Here is a 22,036-nt window from a genome sequence, read left to right on the forward strand (position 1 = left end):
AAAATTTTACTTTAGAATTTGAGTGATTTCAATTCAATTATTTCAGTTCATCTATTTCAGATAAAATAGGATTTTTTTAAAAAGTGGATGGTGTTTTGTAAATGTTTCTTAAATCATATATGTAATGAATTTGGAAGACTTAAAATTATAGACATTTAAAAATTATTTCTTGCAGTGGAAACTATTGATCTAAGTAAAAGGATATTATTTTTATGGTTCAAGTAGTAACTAGTGCTATTGCCAGGTGTCAGTAAAAAGCCTAATATGTGAGAATAATTTTTTGTTGAAATTATAAATGAATTCCTTGATTTCTGATGATACAACATATGAACTATGGGAAACTTTCGAATAATTCTATAACTAATCATATGGTTCAGTGCTAGCCATAATATAGACACTCTATATCAATGAATTACCATTAGTTAGAGATTACAATATATGATGGTTTTTCTGTTTTTAAGCTCTTTGTTGAATGATTTGTTTGATTTTTAGGGAGCAGATATTAATAAGATCGATTCTGAAGGACGCTCTCCACTTATATTAGCAACTGCTTCTGCATCTTGGAATATTGTAAATTTGCTACTCTCTAAAGGTACCAAGAGGGACCAAGCCAAGTCTTTTGAAGTACTACTCAGTTTGGTTAGATGAACATTCATTGTGTACCAAATGAACCTTCATTGTGTGCCACCATGTATTGTGTGCCAGGCCCTGCGCCAGATGTTGTGACTTCAAAGATAAATAGAACACTTTTCATGTCTAGAATAATTTTCTGTCCAGTAAGGGAGCATACTTAAAAAGACAATTTCAGAACAATAGTAGATAACATTTATAAAGCAATTGTTATATCCCAGGCATTTGCTGAACATTTAATTAACTGTCTTTCAGTGTGTCAGTCCTATGTGGTGTAGGTACTATAACTTTCCCCGTTTTAGATTCTAACCTGGGCCCCTGATAAGAAAGAAGTGAGGTGTCCTTCTCTGCTGTCCTCTTCTTTCTTGATCTCTAATGTGTCTGTACTTATATTTTATGCTTTAAAAGGTAAGGCTTTATGTATTTATGTAATGCATCACATATTTTCTACCCCACTTACACACACACACAAAGACACACAGAGTAAGGTAAACCTGATTTTAAATATGTTTAGTTTTCTCATCTAAACACAATTTCCTGTAAACTAAAGGTCAACATTATTTTAAGTCAAATTTTTTTTTGCTAAGTTGAGAATCCACATAAACAATGCTTTAAATAAATGAATAGAGTTTATATTTACATAGTGTTTTTTTCAGGTGCCCAAGTAGACATAAAAGATAATTTTGGACGTAATTTTCTGCATTTAACTGTACAGCAACCTTATGGATTAAAAAATCTGCGACCTGAATTTATGCAGGTAATGTATATCTATGGATTTCCATTAACTGAGTTGGGTTCAACAGAAAATAAACTAATTTTGTTTATTGTAATTTTTGTTGTTATAGAAACTGATTCTGGAATTTTAAAAATGTTTTAAAATAAAGATGACATATTTGAATAGTTACAACATGGTGATGGTGGTGGTGGTGATGATGATGACAATGATAATTGTAGTGAAACTGAGTTTTTTAACCTACAAAGGAACTTCATATGCAATCATCTATGATAAAGATAACATCTTTAATTAGTTTGATTTTCTTCATTCTTTGACCATTATGATTTGCATATCAGTGGAAAAATCCAAGTAAAATAATGAATTATCAATACTCCACCATCTATTAAGAAAAATTACTCAGCATACTTGACTTGCTGAGGAGAGGTTGAAAGCATTATTTTTATGTTTATATTCACCAGCTAATACTTAGTGACTAGCACATGCATGTGAAATACACATTTTTGTCATCAATAGATTTCAATATTGCCATTGTCTTTCATAATAAAAAATATGTATGTATTTGAACATTAAAAAAATAACAAAATATGAGAAGCTTAAGCTTAAGCATATAAAACATAAAGTAAACCTAATGTTAACATCCGATCCATTTTACCTAACAGAATGTATTAACATGAAGCTGTTGGGTGTTATTTGGGGGTGGGAGGAAATAAGAGGAGGGGCAGAGGGAAGGGCCGTGATCCAATATATTTGAAAAATGCTGAGTTAAAAATGTTAAGTACATTTTCCCATTGGCATGGTATCTCAGATCCTTTAATATGGTAATGTACATTACATGAAGACAGAGCATTCAACTTCCTTCATATTTATTTTACTCTCAAATCCTTTAGGTTATTTACAATTTTGGCCCTAAGGAGTACATATTGACCCTTGTTGGAAAATATTTTCCTACACAATAGTTTTAAAACCATCATTTTAGCATAATAGCAGAGTTATTTGTATAATATGAATTTTTTTCCTATAGATGCAACAGATCAAAGAGCTGGTAATGGATGAAGACAATGATGGGTGTACTCCTCTACATTATGCATGTAGACAGGGGGGCCCTGATTCTGTAAATAACCTTCTTGGCTTTAATGTGTCCATTCATTCCAAAAGCAAAGATAAGAAATCACCTCTGCATTTTGCAGCCAGGTAAGGGTCAGTCTAGCAATGTATGAACATGTTTTCTTTCCGTTTAATATTTGCTTTGAAAATACAAAACCTAATTTTTTTCAAGTTACGGGCGTATCAATACCTGTCAGAGGCTCCTACAAGACATAAGTGATACGAGGCTTCTGAATGAAGGGGACCTTCATGGAATGACTCCTCTCCATCTGGCAGCAAAGAATGGACATGATAAAGTAGTTCAGCTTCTTCTGAAAAAAGGTGCATTGTTTCTCAGGTGAGGATATATGATTGGAATGTTTATATAGTTTCTTTAATTAGCCATTTTGAGGCTATCTTTTCATTATATTTTTAATTATGAGGTCTAACTTTATATCTCACTAAGTACTTTTATCCATTTTATTTTATCATCAAAACATATATAACTTCTAAAAATACTGGAAGGGAAGTCAGTATTATTTCCAACTGAAAGACTTTGAAGTTTTTAGACTTGAAGAACCTTGTTCGAGGTCACAGAATAAGTGGCTTTGTGCAGTCTTTCTCAGAACCTTTCTTTGAAATACAGTTCTCATATTTTACCTCATCTTGCTGCCATATTCCTATATAGAGACAAAACCATGGTTGTGTATGTGTGTGTGTGCACGTACACACACACAAAACATACAAGTTCAAATATTCTACTTTTCATTCAATCTGATGAATGGTAGATATAAAAAGCTCCCTTTAAGTGACAACAGAAGACAGTAAACATTTCTGAATTTTATTATGCTTAAATGAGCTCAAGCACAAGAAACAAAACAAAGTTAAAATATGTAAGCATAAGAAAATACGTGGCATAATTAAATGATATTGTGATAAGAAAGAAAAAACCTGGAAACATTTTACAGAGGTTTTTCATTTAATATCTTACCATAGCAGTAGCAAAGAGCTTATTAGGCTAATGTTCAAAAACACATTTCCTTACCATAATATTGATGACAGCAAATTAGTGCTACAGCTACAAGAATAAATGTTTTGCTCAGTTTCTTCTGGTTTACAAAGAAACACCAAGAAACTGGCCTGCAGAGGGACCCAAGTAGACCCAGGCCAGACAGTTGTTGCTTATTTACATCATAACTGATATAGCAACATGGCTCTTGCACTCTAAAACATCTGCTCACTAGCACTGAAATCAAATAGTGTCAGGAATTTTTTTCCGTGTAATTTGAAAAAAGATAACTAATATGATAAGGCTTCATTGTATTTACATCTTGAATTTCTGTGGAAAAGGATAAACATTTTTCAAAGCAAATGAGTAAGCATCTTTCAGAGCACAAGAGGGAAGTTTTTCAGATTTAAACTCTTAGAATAATAACTGACACTAAGCGAAGTATCTTATAGCCATATACTATATTATTAGTAGTATTACCAATAACTATTGACCACAAAGACTAACATTACTTCATAAAAATTTGTTGATACAATGTTCATTGAAAGAATAAAACAAGATTTAAATTGATGTGTATCAGTTCATTATAGCTTTAAAACAATGATGTATGACACAGACACGCTAAGCGTACTTCTCTTACCCCAAAGTGTTTGGTAATGTTTTATATACTTTCGTATTTTAAACCACTAAATAAAAAACGTGTGAATCACGTTAGAAATAGGTCATTTAAGATCATTAAGCTTGGAATTCGCTCATTTATTATAAATGTTTTATAAATATTTAGTTGCCAGATGTCATTTATGCTTTTTGTTGTCATCAGATTTACCTAGAATAAGCCAAATGGCATCCCATCCCACATTTCGTCTGCTAAGTGTATGCGCATATCTTTTCTTAACTCTTTACTAGTGACCACAATGGCTGGACGGCTTTGCATCATGCGTCCATGGGCGGGTACACTCAGACCATGAAGGTCATTCTTGATACTAATTTGAAGTGCACAGATCGCCTGGATGAAGACGGGGTATGCACTGTGGTCCTCATGCTTACCCAAAATCTTGACATAGCAGAAACTTCCAACATTGCCAGAAAACTCTCCAAGACACCTTTTTACCTTCCTTGCTCTATTCCCAGCCTTTTGTTGGATGTTTAGCAAGTGGATTCTTGAGGTGAAGTATGAATCAAAAGGCAGCAGAAATGAGAGAATACCAAGGGGTGGGTGAATGTTGAGGAAACCCCCAGTCTCACAGAGCAGCGAGGTCCACAGGCCATTGAAATTTGATGGCAAAGCGTTTACTCCCTGGTAGGTCCACAGAAATGAAGGCAGGGGTGAGTTTTCATTAAGATAAGTGTTGTTTTGAAGTGTATTGATTTGAAATACTGCCCTTTATTGTGCTATTATGTCCTTCTGTTGGGGAGAGTGACTTTTGAAACGTATGTTTGTTCATAAAATGATGGGGATAGAAGATTGTTGTTGCCTTTAAAAAAAAAAATCTTTATGTGGGGAAACTAAAAATGGGCAAACTTATAACAGTCGCTGATTTAAAAAAAAACATTTACAAGCTTGTGAAGCCCCAAATCTGTAAGCCACTGTTCTCCAAATGATCAGTCTCAGGAGGATTTTCTTCTGTGTTCAACCCAACATCTTTACCCTGAAAGCTTATCCTTTGTCCGTGTAGAATCATCCCATTGCAAAAGCAACACAAAACAAATACCTTGGAATTCATTCTCTCTCTCTCTCTCTCTCTTTCTCTCTCTCTCTCTCTCTCTCACACACACACACACACACACAGATCCACTTCCCACACATGCACACACACACACCATGTTTGAACTGTGAACTCATTATTTTGAAGCTTGATTCTGAACACGAGTTTTAAATCCTATGTATTTTGGTATTAAATAGTAGTGTCGCTAATGTCTTTTAAGCAGTTAAGTGGTGAAATAAGGCAGATTAGACATTGTCACCACATTTTCTGTGTCTCTTTTTCCTCAAAAGAACACTGCACTTCACTTTGCTGCAAGGGAAGGCCACGCCAAAGCCGTTGCGCTTCTTCTGAGCCACAATGCTGACATAGTCCTGAACAAGCAGCAGGCCTCCTTTTTGCACCTTGCACTTCACAATAAGAGGAAGGAGGTGGTTCTTACAATCATCAGGAGCAAAAGGTATACTGTCTTCCTGTCCACTGTCATGTAGTGTTCTCTGGTGTCAGGATGATTTGAAGTCTGAGAAAATAAGAGAAAAGAAATGAGTTTCGGCCATTAATTAAAATTTAAAATATCAGTTGTTTGCATCAATCTTTAAAGTTTTTTATTTTTAATTTGTATTTATTTATTTTTAGAAAAGGTCTAGCTCTGTCACACAGGTTGGAGTGCAGTAGCGTGATCTCTGCTCACTGCAACCTCCACCTCCCGGGCTTCAGCAATTCTCATGCCTCCTGAGTAGCTGGGACTATAGGCACGAGCCACCATGCCCAGCTAATTTTTGTATTTTTCATTGAGACATGGTTTCCCCATGTTAGCCAGGCTGGTCTCGAACTCCTGGGCTCAAGTGATTCGCCCACCTCGGCCTCCCAAAGTGCTGGCATTACAGACATGAGCCACTGTGCCCGACCCTTTTATTTTTAGTTTGTGTGGGTAAATAGTAGGTGTGTATATGTATCAGGTACATGAGATGCTTTGATACAGCCATGCAATGCATCATGGAGAATGGTATCTATCCCCTCAAGCATTTATCCTTTGTGTTACAATCCAATTATACTCCTTTAGTTATTTCTGAATGTCTACCTAAATTTATAAATGAATTTTTTTGGATGACAACAGGCACATTGCTTAACCTCTCTGATCTTCAGTTTATATTTCTTAAAAAATAAAATGTGGGCACATAAAACCAAGCTTCACATCACTCTTGTGAGACTCCAGGGGTTCAGGTGTAGTGTCTGGAACCATATCATTGTCAAACAAACTCTGCACTGCCCTACCTGAATTTGCCCAACACGTGCCAGTAGAAACCCTAAAACTGGATGCTGGCAAAAATATTCCCCAAGGCAAATCGAATTGGTTATCAGTGCCATATAATGGGATGACTCTTAACATGTAATCTTTTGAGTTGGTGGGTTTGTAAACCATATGCCAAGGAGTTTTAGTGATTAAGTTAGAGGATAGTTTGTTCCACTTCTCATAATATCTTTTTAGTATCACTTTCTATAATAATCACAGATAGATACGCACAAGGGCCCAGTGTCACCTAGTAGTGGACACAGAGCAAACATTCTCATATTCAAGGCACATCAAACCTGTGTTTTTGAGCATGGGCAGTCTAAAAAATCTCTTACTGATCATCCCTTTAAAGCACTTTTAATGCAAGTGTTCAATCCAAACTTTTCTTTTGACAATGTAGATGTACTAGATGGGTTTTACTGATAGAGTTTAACGGAGAATTGGATAAGATCTTGGAGATAAATGGGCTATTCTTTGCCTCCTGCCATAGATTTAGTTCCTCCTTGGTATGGTAAGCACTGTCTTACCCTGTTCAGTTGGATGGTGATGAAGAAAATGGGCAAAATCTGGAATGTTCTGGCAGAGGCTATGCTTATCAATGCACTTTACGCATGTTAGTTTGTAGTTTAACTCAATACAGGATGTACACATGCATTAGTTATTAAATATGGGACGAGTACTACACTGATGATATAGGTATGTGAATGTGGAATCTCTACCTAACGTGGTCAGCTCTGTAAATACTGACCATTTCATAACTTCAGGAGAAAAAGAAGATATAGTCCCAGCTTCTTGGAATGGCATTTAGATACAGAGACAGAACAATGATTATAACAGCCATCCTGAAATTTACCCACATTCCTAATGTCCATTAATGGACAAGGATCCTGTTACTGAGTTGATCTTGGTTTACATGTTGGTTCCATTGGAACCAAGGGTGAGCATTGTATTTCATGAATACGCTTAAGTTTAGGTTTCCCCTAAAGAAATAATCTTGAGTTTCAGCTATTGTATAGAACAGAAGGATGAAGACCTGTGCTTATCTTACTTATTTATTTTTTACAGATGGGATGAATGTCTTAAGGTTTTTAGTCATAATTCTCCAGGCAACAAATGTCCAATTACAGAAATGATAGAATACCTCCCTGAATGCATGAAGGTAAACTCTCTAAAACAAAATTCTTCCTGGGTTTATGCTTGACATATATGATCTGAGGATTTATTGTTGTAATCACAACCTAATAATAATAATTTCCAGCTTTAAAGCTTCTCATTTTCCTTAGGCTATAAGGGAAATGAGACAATAACTACTTAAGGAAGGCCTTCTTGGATTAAAGAATCCTATTATTATATGTAATAGGTAATAATATGGTAAAATATTTTTATTTAAATAATCTGCGCCTATAGCAGAGCTACGAACTGGTGTTTGTTGGCTGAATAAAGCCTTTGTATATGTTTCACTTGGCATGCATGCTATTGATGTTTCAAATTTGCATGAATTGCTAATGTTTGAAACCAGGATGCTTTCCTTAAGGTATCTGGTTTCCTCCAGTTATATTTTCCTCCAAATATCTAGCCTCTCATAAGAATGAGATCTTGTACCTGGGCCTACCTTCTCACAAGGCAGGAATTGCTGAGCTGAGCACCAGCAGCTTCCCATGGGTGGGACAATCACTCTCCTATTTAAAAACATGGATGAAGCTGGAAACCATCATTCTGAGCAAAATATCGCAAGGACAGAAAACCAAACACCGCATGTTCTCACTCATAGGTGGGAATTGAACAATGAGAACACTTGGACACAGGGTGGGGAACATCACACACTGGGGCCTGTTGTGGGGTGGGGGGAGGGGGGAGTGATAGCATTAGGAGAAATATCTAATGTAAATGACGAGTTAATGGGTGCAGCAAACCATCATGGCACATGTATACATGTAACAAACATGCATGTTGTGCACATACACCCTAGAACTTAAAGTATAATAAAAAATAAAATAAAATAAAATGCTCCACCTCTCCCCTTTGTATATTGGGCTCCAGTGCCTAGTTGTCACATATTGTCATTCTTATGCAATTGCTTTCCTTATAGTAGAGAAGTATTGAATTATGACTTTATCCAAACTGTGAAGATAAAAGCTTGCCCAAGGATAGCCAACATCTCAAGAACAATGGAAAAAAACTCTTATGCCTGGCATGGTTCCTTCATTTACATTGCTTGCCTGGCCTCTGTGAGTTTTTAAATATGTGACTCTCTTTGCTACATTAAATATACACCAGCATATGATCGGATACTCCATACAAGACAAACATGCACAGATTGTTGAGCGGATGAGTATTAAAGGATGCTAAAAGGCAATCTGGGAAAGTTGGGATTTGAGGGTTGGGACAGACATGGAATGATCAAGAAAGGCAGAATGACTTCAGATATCTTGCAAAGGAAAAATATATCCAAATGCTGAAGGAGGCAGTAAGATATAGTGACGCAGGGAATAGAAGACCAGATTTGGAGCCTTCTGGGGGTCTTGGGATTTAATCCTGGTGCTGCCTTTCACTGAGTTGTTTTAGGCAAGTCATTTCACCTCTCTGAGCTTATTTTCCGTTTTCTCTATTTCTAAAATAATGATGCTAATACTGATCTTACAACGTGATTACAAAAGTGGGGGTAAAATATATAAAGTGCTAAGGATAATGGTTCATACATAATATACCTCCTACTATTTTTGTACTGCTTTTGTGGTTATTAGTACTACTAGCACTTATTGTATTTTATTTATTGAGCAGGGACTTCCTGTGCACTAAATATTTTGGGCATTTTCTTTTTTATGATGCCTAATGAAAATTTGAGCAGTCCAGTACACAAATGGCAGACAGATTAACTTTTTAGGTGCCTACATCTCATCAAAGGACACATAAATACTCAATCTCAAACTTTCTTATTCTGTAGTTAACAATTGTTAAAATCTGTCTTAATGAATAATCAGAGATACAGACTTTTACAGAATGTTTTCTGCAACATTATTTGTAATTGTAAAACAATGTTGAAATATTCCCATGTGAAAACATAGTAAACAGTCAAAATTATACCAAAATGTTAATAAGAATTATCTGTTACAGGAATAGGATTAGTTTTTAATTTCTTCCTTATGCTACTACATTTTCTAGGTAATTTTCTATAATGACTTTATTACTTTTGTATTGTGACTACTTTTCAGCAAAATAAGTGAATTTAAATGTCTTAAGCCTGACATAATGCATTTGAATTACTTATACAACATTTCTGAAAAGTTGCTCTTGAAATCTCCCTGGCCCCCATCCAAGACAGCCCATCCTTTATTTTGCACACATTGATTATTACCCAGTTTTCAAACTATAACAACCAGACCTGCCTGTTTCTGCCTTACACAGCACTACTGGCTAGTCTTGTCTTTATTGTTCATGATGGTTGTTGTGACCTCTAGTACTGCTATCCAGTCACCAACAGAGCCTGCCTTGTAATTTTCTTAATCCCTTTGCTACCTGAGACCAGCCAGGGCCCTGTTTCTTCCCTTCTGGATATAGTCTGACACTCTACCCTCAAGTTCTGCAGGTTCACCAGATGCCCCAGGAGGTCCTAGATGCATTGATGGGGCCATATGGTGTATCGTGTCTAGTCCTGGTTCCAAGAGGGCAGCCTGGCTAGGTAGTATTTCTTTCTCAGGACCATAAATTTGGACCACTAGATTTGGGGTGTCTCACATTGTTTATGCAGCCCCACAAAAACAATTGTTCCCGAACACCATAGGGGTGGCTCTAATGACCCCATAAGTGTTCTTTCCCTAAGTTAAGTATCTAGAGAGCCTTCATCTATTTCTCATTACAACATCTATCCCCCTGTCCACCCTCCTCTAAACACATACTCTCTCCGTGTTGCTTGGCACATGAGGTACAGAAGCAAACACGTTACTCCAGACTGGGGCAATTCAGAAGATGGGACCTAAACCATAGAAAGACTCCATTGCTGGGATGGAAAATCTTGATTAGGAACAATAAGTTGTCACTGTAAGGTACTCAGAAAAGGAATCAGATTGACTATCCTTTATCCCAACGTCTTGGGACCAGAAATGTTTTGGATTTCAGAATATTTGCCTATATATAATGAGGTATCATAAGGATGGGATCCAAGTGTAGATACAAAATTCATTTGTGTTTCATACACTCCTTAAAAGCATAGCCTGAAGGTAATTTTATATAGTTTTTTAATAATTTTGTGCATGAAACAAAGTTTATATTAAGTACTCATGTGTGGAATTTTCTACTTATGGAAATATGTGGGTGCTCAAAACATTTTGGATTTTAGAGCATTTAGAATTTCACATTTTCAGATTAGGGTTGCTCAACCTGTAATCTATATATCCTCTAAAAGCCCAGAAAGACATCAAATCTTAGGCACAACTAGTGGACTATCTCTTACCGAGATTTTAGTACATGCAATTTTATTCTCAAGCACATGGTATTTTTCTGAATCACTGGTGTTTCTGAGGCATGCAAAAGTATTTGTAACATTTTGTATTTTAAACTTTGCTCCTGAATGACATAGATTATAATTTTTTCTTGAGATGCAAGAGGCCAAGGAAAGGAAATGTCTTGTGTGTTATTTTAGAAATAAGGTAAAATCCTTCCTAATATGTAGTGTACTGCCCCAATATCTTACCTGGTTTTTCTTTTTCAAAGGTACTTTTAGATTTCTGCATGTTGCATTCTACAGAAGACAAGTCCTGCCGAGACTACTATGTAAGTTTATTTTATTATTTTGTTATAATTCTTTGAAAAATATTAAAAATATTGTTACTATTGATCTGTAACCTACTGTAGAAGGTATTGATCTAATTTGTCGTATTATTGTATTATCTACTTGTGAGAGAATTTTTCCCTTACATTCTGTTTTCCCCTAACATTTTAATAGTTTTTAATAGCATCATTTTTTCTAGTCTTTATATTTCCTTAACTAATTGTGCCTTAATATTGAAGATCTAAAATATCTAAATGATCTTTTGAGAACTCCTCTCTTTCCATGCCTATGAGATATAAAGCAATTGAATAACAGCCTTCCAGGATATTTATTTTTGTAATTAATATGCAATAACTTAATTTCTTGTCTCCACTTGAAATAACTTTCTTCAAATCACTTAATTTTCAGCAGAATTGTAAACTTGTGTATTTGATTTTTTCAAGAATTACTTTGGGGATTCTATACTTGACTAACTGTACTTTTTTTAAAAAAAAAATCTGTCTTCTACAGATCGAGTATAATTTCAAATATCTTCAATGCCCGTTAGAATTCACCAAAAAAACACCTACACAGGATGTTATATATGAACCTCTCACAGCCCTCAATGTAAGTTCAATGTTTTCATTATCTAAATAGTTTCTAGTTGGGTTCTAAAATGTTGTGATACAATAGTCTAAAATGTTTTAATACTTGATGGATCAAGAGAATTCCAGTTTTATAGTTCTATGTCTATGTCTGCCATGTGACTCAAACCCTTATTTTTTAATAAAGAAAGCAATCATTTTTTCAATTGCTGTAAAGTTCTACAGTTCATTTCTAATGGTCACATAAGATCTGCTCCAATCCAGAATCAAATAAACCATGGGCAACACAGGTAACACTTGCTTGCCACCTCTATCCACCTACATATTCAAGAGTTTCCTCCAGTGTCAACCACAGGAAAATGCAAGAGGTGATTATTTCACAGCCACAGCTTCTAAGTTCAGCTAGCCACTGGGTTCCAAGGTAAACTCTGACCATTCAGAGGTTCTTAGATCTTAGATTCCAGAGGAATAAACCCAGTTTGAAGTAGGCTTTTAAGGCACAGCATGGACTTAAATTTCCCAAGAAACTTTTAAAAAAGTAACTATTATTTTAAAAGATGCTTTTATGTTTCTAGCCAATGAAGCAATGAAAATAATGCATTTGATGCTCTTCAATCTGAATCAAAGGTCTCAAACTGAAATAACTACAGAGAAAACAGTAACAGATAAGTAACTTAGGCTTCTGGTTAAAAGGACAGTGGCTACTAGTTTCAACAAATCATTGCCATGTGACAACAGCAGCCCACAATTGTGTAAATATTGGCAACAAATTAAAATTGTGTGCATGTAAACCATTTGAGGACTGGAGATGCAAATTTTGGTCTAGATTTGGGCTATCTAATATGGGAACCACTAGTCACATGTGGCTTCCTAACTTAAAAACTAGTTTAAAGTAAATAAAGTTAAAATTTTATTTTTCAGTCACACTAGCCATATTTTAAATGCTCAGTAGCCCATTTGGCTTGCAGCTCTCATATTGCACTGCACAGGTAGAAGACATTTTCATCATTGCAGAAAATTCTATTACACAACATTGCTGTAGGTCAATGAAGAATTTTTATTCACCTTCAATGAGGTCATTTCCCAACATTGAAGACTTTGGTACAAACCATGGTAACAGCTGTCACCCAAAGTTAAACCTACAAGGCTTACTGAGCACTTGGAGTGTGGAGAATGCAGACTCGTGGGGATTTTATGCCCTTAACACTGGTGATGGTAACTGACTCACCATTGCTCTAAGCATTTTAGCTCTCCTTGAGTGTGTTATGTTTTGCTATGAGTATAGTTCATAATCGATAGCCGAGTGATCTAACAGTAACTACACTACAGTTATACTTAGAAAATTTGTTGCATATGTATGTGTTTTTTAATTATAATTTTAAAAATAGGCAATACTTCTATCAGAAAAAATGTATCTATTTTTGTCTCCATTATCAGAATAAGAATAGGAAGAAATAAGATCTATATAGCATCTAAAAAGAAATAGACAATATATAATAATGGGCAAAGTGTAATTTAAATAAAATAGGTTCACTTAGATAAATGCAATATATTAGGTATCAAACCAGCACCCGATTCTACAATGCCTAAATAGCTTAGGAAACCTTGCTTTAGTTATAAGTGAGCTGAGTGGGGCTCTTCAGGAAGGTAACTGACCTGATGGGAAATTACTGTGCACAGAAAATTTGAAAGTCTAGATGGACCAAATAGAGAACATAAGAAATCAGATACTGAGATTAAGACAAACTGGAGCCAGTGAGAGCTATTTTCATTAATGGTGCATGCAAGAGTAGAGCTACTATGGAAAATCCATTAGCATAGCTACCAATAGGATACTTTAAGTCTTATTTACACTTTATTTGGGTGATATTTAAACTTACAATGTACTTGCATGCATCAAAGGGTAGGTTTGTTGTATTTGTTATTAGTTTAAAAGCAGAGTTACAAGATTTCAGAAACAAGAGGATTGTTTTAATGAAAGCACATTGAAAACAAGTATCTGTGTGTGTTTCTAGTATGGTGTTTTAAAAATATCAATAGTAACATTTTGAATTACTCTCACAAATATTTTTCCATATTTTTTATTTTAGCTTGAATAAACCATCAATTTTAAATGGATAAAAAATCAAATCTACGTGGAAGTTTAGATGAGGTCTCAAAAACAATAGTTAGATCCTGCTAGGTTTTTGTGTTTTTTTTTCCAAGAATAGCTAGAGATATAGCTTTATGAGCTCCATTGGGCATCCAATTGGTAATGAATATTTGCAAGGGGTTCTTTTATTCCCCCAGAATATTGTATATACATATATCTCAATTACTTTTCAAATGGTTAGGGTAAAAATAAATAGAAAAGAAAAATGGTGAACCTGCAAATATTCCATTGTTGGTGTCACAGTAGTAGTTTTTAAACTGGAATCTCTGGCTGCTTGAATCACAATTATTGTGGTTCTTGTTAAAATGAAGTTTCCTAAGGCCCATCTTAGACCTACTAACCCAGAATGCTAGAGGGTAGACCTAATAATCAAAATTTTAAATAAGCTTCTGAAAAGATTTTTATGAACACTAAGATTGAAAACAATCTAACACAGTGCTGATGAAAACTATAGTATAGGGTTTTTTCAAAATGTAAGTGGGTGTTTAGTGCAAAAACCTAGAAGTTGTTTGGTAGAATAATTTTGGAAAGTACAATCAAATCAGAGTTAATACAAGGAAGCTAAAAATAGAAATTCCAATTTCTATCTAAAAGTTATTTCAGAAAGATGAACATTTTTAAAAAGAGATAGAAGGGAGACAATTGAAAGGATGTCTGAGAATTTTCTAGAAATGAAATATATAACTCATCAAATTAAAATAAAAAACTTGCCCAAGGGCTAAGAAGACCAATTCTGGCTGCATTATTTTTAATTATAAAATGTCAAACAATAATAATATTTATAAATAAGGGAAGGTCGCAATAAACTACTATATCCAAATAATGAAATATTAAGCAGTATTTAAAAACAATGTTCTTGATGAATCTTTATATAACATTGATATGTTTCTAGGCTGTGTTGAATAAATAAGCAAATTGAAGACATAATTTGAGTAAAAACATAAATACAAAATAATTATCCTTTTTTTCTATAACTACATCTGAGTTTTTGAACATGGGTGTTTCTGTGTAGAGATACAGAAAAGGATTTGGAAGGATGTACAAGTTAGCAATGGTGATACTACTGGGGAAATGGAGTCCTGCCCAGAATTGAGGCTTAGGTGTGGTGAGAACTATGGCCTTATCCCAATGTTCCAGTATTTTAAGAGAATTTGTTTGGATATTTCTTTTCTTTTTTACTTGTGGTAAAAAGCATAAAGTTAAATTTACTGTCTTAACTCTTTTCAAATGTATAGTTCAGTAGTGTTAAGTATTCTCACATTGTTACTCAAGAGATACCTAAATTCTTTCATGTTGTAAAACTGAAACTCTGTACTTATTAAACAGCAACTTCCATCATCTTTCCCCCAGCCCTTGGCAACCACCCTTCTACTTTTTGTGTCTATGATTTTTCTCCACCTTAAGTACTTCATATAAAGTGGAATCTTACAGCATTTGTACTTTTGTGACTGGCTTATTTCAATTACTATAATCTCCTCAAGGTTCATCCATGTTAGAGCATGTGACAAGACTTTCTTCTTTTTAAGGCTGAATGATATTCTATTGTATGTATGTACCATATTTTCCTTATCTGTTTGTCTGTTGAAGATATTGGGTTGCGTTTCCTTTTTGGCTATTGTGAATAATGCTACAGCAAACATGAGTATACAAAATCTCTTTGAGATCCTGCTTTAAACTCTTCATATACACATTTAGAAGTAGACTTGCTGGATCCTGTGGTGATTCTATTTTTAATTTCTTGAGGAACCCCAATACTGTTTTCCATAATGGCTGTCCCCTTTTACATTCCAACCAATAGTACACAAGGATTCCAGTTTCTCAGCATGCTCACCAATACTTGTTATTTTTTGTTATTTTGATAGTGGCCAACTAACAGATGTGAAGTGGTATCTCATTGTGGTTCTAAACTGCATTTCCCTAATAATGAATGATGTTGAGCATCTTCTCATTCAATAGTCATAAGCAATAATGCTTATTGACTATTCATGTATCTTCTTTGGAGAAATACCTATTCACAGCCTTGACCCATTTGTCAATTGGGTTATTTATTGTCTTGTTGAGTTGTAGGAGTTCCTCAAATATTCTGGATATTAACTCCTTATAAGATATATGATTTATAAATATTTACTCCCATTCCATAGGTTGCCTTTTTACTTTGGTCATTGCTTCCTTTGACTTGAAGAAATTTTTAACCTTATATAGTCCTGTTGGTCTGTTTTTGCTTTAGTTGCCTGTTCTGTTGGTGTCATAGCCAATAAATCATCTCTCCTTTTTCCATAATTAGTCTAGTAAAAATTTTTAAATTTTGCTTATCTTTTCAAAAAACCAACTCTTGGTTTCATTAATTTTTTTTCTATTTTGTCCTATTCTCTCTTTCATTTATCTCTGCTCTAATCATTATTATTTTCTTCATTTTGCTAATCTTAGGTTTAGTTTGTATTTTATTTCCTTGAGTTTTAAGTTAAATTATGGATTTGAGATCTTTCTTGTCTTATAACATAAGTGTTTACCATTATAAACTTGCCTTTTAGTATTGCTTTAGCTATACTCCATACATTTTGGTATATTATGTTTTCATTTCATTTGTCTCCAGATATACTTTAAATTTCTCTTTTATTTTTTCTTTGACCTATTTGCTGTTTAAGAGTGAGTTGTTAAGCTTCCACATGTTTTTTTATTTTCCTATTTTCCTTCTACTTTTGATTTCTAGTTTTATTCCACTGTAGTGAGGAAGCTATTTTATATGATTTCAATCTTTTGAAATGTTTTAATGCTTCTTTCAAGTTCAAGTCTTCTGTTTCCTTATTGAACTTCTGTCTGGTTGTTCTATCCATAACTGAAAGTCAGATAGTGAAGTCTCCTACTATTACTGTGTTGCTGTTTATTTCTCCCTTCAGTTCTATCTAAGTTTGTTCCATATTTTGGGGAGCTCTAATGTGAGGTTTGTATATATTTATGATTGTTGTATCTTCCTGGTGAGTTGACCTTGTTATCATTATATATTGTCCTTCTTTGTTTCTTGTCACAGTTTTTGTCTTAAAGTCTATTTTGTCTGATGTAAATATGGCTGTTTCTTTTCACTTCAGTTTCTCATTTGCATGGAATATATTTTTCCATCCGTTCACTTACAGCCTGTGTTCTTATATCTAAAGTGAGTCTCTTGCAGACAGCATATAGTTGAATCCTGTGTTTTATTGATTCAATCAACCTTTGTATTTTAGTAGGAGAGTTTAACCAGTTTACCTTTAAAATAATTATTGACAGTAAAGGACTTACTATTGCCATTTTGCTAATTGTTTTCAGTATGTGGTAGACTTTTTGTCTCTTTTTCCCTGTATCTCTGGTGCTGTAGCAAGTCATGATACTGGGACACTGCCTAGGATCTGTCTGTTGACACTGTTATCTTCTCTGGTGCTAGACTAAGACCCAGTGATCCACTTCGTTATCAGTGATCCCCTGCTGGCACCCATTTGTGTCAGAGCTTAGATTCAGGCAAGATAAAAATCATTCCCTTGGTCAGCCCCTTAGAAGTCAGAAGTCAGTGGATATGTTCCACCCTTTTCTTTCTCTTTCCAGGGAGAAGGCAGGAGTTGGAAGTTTTCTCCCAATGGCACTGTGCTTTGCCAGAGGGAGGAGCCGTGGCAAGTAAAGGCCATGCATTTTCCTACTGTCTTTGATATGGTTATTTTTGGCTACGTGCTCACCTTGGGTACAGAAACACCTTAACTAAGTTCTGGATTGCTCACAAAGAAAATGGTCTGTGTATTGTTTTTAATTCCATATCTCTATGGAGGAAGGGGGGCCTAGGACTTCCTATTTTGCTACCCTGTTGGCATCAGTCCCTCTATTTATGTATTTCTTGAATAGTTAAAAACTAATTTTTCAATAAATACTTGTAGTCACAAATAACTTTAATGAAAACTTATGATCTAGATTAATTTAACAACTATGTATGTATATTCTACTGCATAAAATCCTTCTAGAAAGATAAGCCTGAATTTCTTCAAGGACAGAATGAGGGTATAACTTGCTAATTTATCTTTAATGTCCTTTCCTGTTATAATCCTATATAAAATTAAAAAGCTTATGCTAGGTCAAGTAGTCAGAGAACTAAAGAATCAGACTGAATCAAACAATTTTACCTGTACAAAATGGTTCTAATTTGTGTTTTTTAAAATCTTGATCTAATTTTTATTTTTTTAATGTTCTAAAATATGTTACTTTTACAATGTCAAAACACAGCTATAAAACCAGACAATAAAAAGATTAGTTTATACTCAGTAGTTGATTATGATTGTGTTTTTATTACACATTTTTTTATTTCTCAGGCAATGGTACAAAATAACCGCATAGAGCTTCTCAATCATCCTGTGTGTAAAGAATATTTACTCATGAAATGGTGGGTATTGAATAGTATTTCTTGTTTAATGCTGTGCCTATTGGATCTATTACAAAGTCTTCAAAACAATTATATTGTAATGGTATTTTCATGTTTTGGTTTTTGTTATGTTAATGATTTTACTTTGAAGAAATAAGTAAGGCAAATGCCCTAGAACTTAAAGTATGATAATAATAAAATAAAGTGAAAAAGACCAAATAAAAAGAAGTTAAGGTTAAAAAATGCTGGCATTGTTTATCTTTATCATTAAATAAAATATTTGGAGTGGGAGGGAATTATTATATAAGACATGAAGAAGCTCTTTAGAGACTAAAATTTATCTTTAACATTAAATGAAATATTTGGGGCATGGAAAGGATCCTTATATAGAACATGTAGAAATATCTTGGACCCTGAAATTTAGTTGACAATGAAGAAAGAGGTGTGTTCTAGGAAGAGCACTCATATTGCTGACAGATTATATGGGTTAACATCCCGGCTCTTTCATTAATTTGTTAAGTCATAATTTGCTTAGAACTTGAGAGTCCTTCTCTGAAAATGAAAAAGGTGAATTAGAAGATTTACTTGATTCTAAGCTTCAGTGAATTTACCAACAAGTTTTCTTAAAGAGATTATAACCACTTTTTCCCGAACTATCTTAAGTAAATATTTTCGTTTGAAATTACTCAATTCTGGCTTGCTTATATTTTTGTAGGTTGGCTTATGGATTTAGAGCTCATATGATGAATTTAGGATCTTACTGTCTTGGTCTCATACCTATGACCATTCTCGTTGTCAATATAAAACCAGGAATGGCTTTCAACTCAACCGGAATCATCAATGAAACTAGTGATCATTCAGAAATACTAGATACCACGGTAATTCCAAATTTTAACTTTCTAAAATAAAAGATTATAAAAAATGTATTTTTTATTAAGACTACTAAACCCATAATAAATGTGACATATCAGGACTTCATTATAAATAGCCTGTAAGAATTTGTATACGGTACTAATTTCTCCTAAAATCCTTTGTGGAAGGAGAGGGAATATAAACAAACAGGTCAACGAATGAGTAAACTAATTTAAAAGGAACTGACATGTGTTAGATGCCAGCTTAAATAGTGAAGTGTAAAACTTTAAAATAGGTGTACAAGAAAGCAGATTTACAGTTGCCAGGGACTGGGACATGGGAAATGGGGAGAGATGCTTTATGGATATGTAGTTTCCATCCAAGATGATGAAGAAGTTATGGAACTAGATAATAGTGATGGTGGTAATACACTGTGAATATACTTAATCTGCTGAATTACATATTTTAAAATGTACACGTAAAATGTAACACTTTTAGAATGGTAAATTTTGTTGTATGTATTTTGTGACAATAAACAAATTTGTATTGGCCTACAGATTCATATTCTTTTTTAATTCAATTATCAGTTTTTGAACTTCACTTAATAAGGACATTCTGAAATGAGGATGTGTTCATCTCTAGTAAATGATATTAGTATTGGTGTCAGTTAAATTTTCTGTTCAACTCAAAGTGGACAGTATATAGAAATTAAGCAAAAAAAAAGAAAAAATAAATTTAATAGTGAAAATTATGGAAATATTAAAGTGTTTTATATCTCTCATAACTAAGTGTCTTGTCCTTTTTTGTTTTAGAATTCATATCTAATAAAAACTTGTATGATTTTAGTGTTTTTATCAAGTATATTTGGGTATTGCAAAGAAGCGGGGCAAATTTTCCAACAGGTATGTAATACATTTTGTATCTCTAAAGTTGCACATATTTTAATATGCAGGACATAAGTTAATTGATAAGCTATTACTATATTATGTCATAATAAAATTACATAGCTTGACTAACATACAGATTAGAAACACCAAGCATAAATGTTTCAAAAGGTAGAAATCACATGATTTTAGGTAAGGTCACTGCCTACTTGATATATCTATGAAAGAGATGTTCCACTTTTACTGGTCCTTAAGGATCTCTCTAACTACAAATGGTCTTTATGAGTGAACTTTCTTTTCTCTTACATAGTTTTGAAGATTTTGCTAACATAATGGTTAAATTTTGAACTTGATAATTTTAAATGTAAATGTTTATGAAGAAGTTATCTGGCCCAAGACTCCATTTCAAATGAGTCTTTCTTTGAATTCCTTTTCTAACAGAAATGCTTTTTTTGATTAAATAAAATTCCAGGTTTTAATACAATTTTGGAACTTTTTACAGCAAAATTTTTACTTTATATTCTACTTTTTAAATGAGTGAGCCAAGTTCAGATCAGAACCAAGTGTATAAATTGTTTGCAGGCCCTTCCTTTGGTTGATAAATGGCATAGATCCTTCTTTTCTCAGCATGGTGGTTGGAAAGTCTTTACAATTTTTTTGTATATTTTAATGAATATTATTTTTATAAATCTTATGTCTTTCATACAACACCTCACTTTCTGTGAAAATTTTCTTTGTTGCATCATGTAAGCACAGGTATTTGCATTTATAAATTTGATAATATTGCTTTGCATTTTTAAAACATTATACATTGCAAGTACTTTCATATAGATACTTTAAGAAATTTGTCACAATTCTGATACTTAGACTATAGTGTTGCATTTTACCTTAAACGATTTAAGGCACATTACTTAATTTTTCTTGCCGTTATTTTCATTTTCCAGAAATGAAAATTACAGATTATAGTTTAAATTGAGCTATAAAGTTACATGAATTTTCTGTCAGATTTGATCTCCACATTTTCTTATTAATATTTAAATGATCTACTCTGTTGGAAATCTAATGCCCAATACATAAAAAGTTTGAAAATACCATTATTATTTGTTTTTATTTCCTAATTAAGTTTCAGTGCATGTCCCAAACCTTTTTAGAAATAACTTTAGTTCGTAAAGAGAGCTCCACATTCATGTTGTTATATGGGTAGAAAGGCCCAGGAATTACTAAACCAACTTGCAGTCCCTAAGAAGTTTCCTTAAGATGGAGTGGACTCCACAGGGAAAGCCCAGCAATTTGTAAGATTTCCTTAGGCGTCAGACTCCCATAACACCAGGTTAACAGAGGATTCTGGGCCATCTCCAACACCGATTCATACCCTGGGGGCACTGAGGTCAATCCAGGATGGCATGAGGTTACTCCTTGGTCCTAAACTTCTCCCCAGCTGGCTGCAAAGCTAGAAAAATTTTATTACTGGGTGCATGTATATAACCACCTATAGATGCTAGGTCTCTATATGTGGTAATTTTTTATTATTTTTTATCCCAGAAAAGGAATTATTTTATGGATATGAACAATGTTTTGGAATGGATTATCTACACAACGGGCATCATTTTTGTGCTGCCCTTGTTCGTTGAAATACCAGCTCATCTGCAGTGGCAATGTGGAGCAATTGCTGTTTACCTCTATTGGATGAATTTCTTATTGTATCTTCAAAGGTAAAACAAGCTTGAATGATTTCCACATCCTTTAAGCATTTTTAATATCAAAAGAAAAACTACTGTACCTGGTGTAAATTTAAAACTGACTTATTCCTTTTCTAGTTGTTTCAAAATATGAAGAATTTTTTTTATACCCTATTAAGGAAACGCTGGAGCATGGTTCCAGAGTTCAGAATGAAGATCAGGGTTTCTCAAACTCGGCACTATTGAACTTTGTGGCCAGATAATTCTTTCTTCTTCTTCTTTCT

The 22,036-nt window shown here is 33.9% G+C and overlaps 1 protein-coding gene across 1 annotated transcript in view; it reads left to right on the top strand.

Moving 5' to 3' along the window:
• TRPA1 (transient receptor potential cation channel subfamily A member 1) overlaps positions 1-22,036 on the top strand; it is a 54,319-nt gene that overhangs the window by 17,747 nt on the left and 14,536 nt on the right. Inside the window, exons 9-21 of the mRNA XM_050801918.1 lie at positions 493-592; positions 1,287-1,387; positions 2,388-2,557; positions 2,643-2,807; positions 4,365-4,479; positions 5,455-5,621; positions 7,521-7,614; positions 11,166-11,225; positions 11,734-11,829; positions 18,288-18,358; positions 19,053-19,215; positions 20,002-20,091; positions 21,616-21,785. Of these exons, the coding sequence (XP_050657875.1) occupies positions 493-592; positions 1,287-1,387; positions 2,388-2,557; positions 2,643-2,807; positions 4,365-4,479; positions 5,455-5,621; positions 7,521-7,614; positions 11,166-11,225; positions 11,734-11,829; positions 18,288-18,358; positions 19,053-19,215; positions 20,002-20,091; positions 21,616-21,785 (1,562 nt within the window). The remainder of the gene's footprint in view (positions 1-492; positions 593-1,286; positions 1,388-2,387; positions 2,558-2,642; positions 2,808-4,364; positions 4,480-5,454; positions 5,622-7,520; positions 7,615-11,165; positions 11,226-11,733; positions 11,830-18,287; positions 18,359-19,052; positions 19,216-20,001; positions 20,092-21,615; positions 21,786-22,036) is intronic.

This window comes from Macaca thibetana, chromosome 8, assembly GCF_024542745.1.
Source record: "Macaca thibetana thibetana isolate TM-01 chromosome 8, ASM2454274v1, whole genome shotgun sequence".
Taxonomy (NCBI): Eukaryota; Metazoa; Chordata; class Mammalia; order Primates; family Cercopithecidae; genus Macaca; species Macaca thibetana.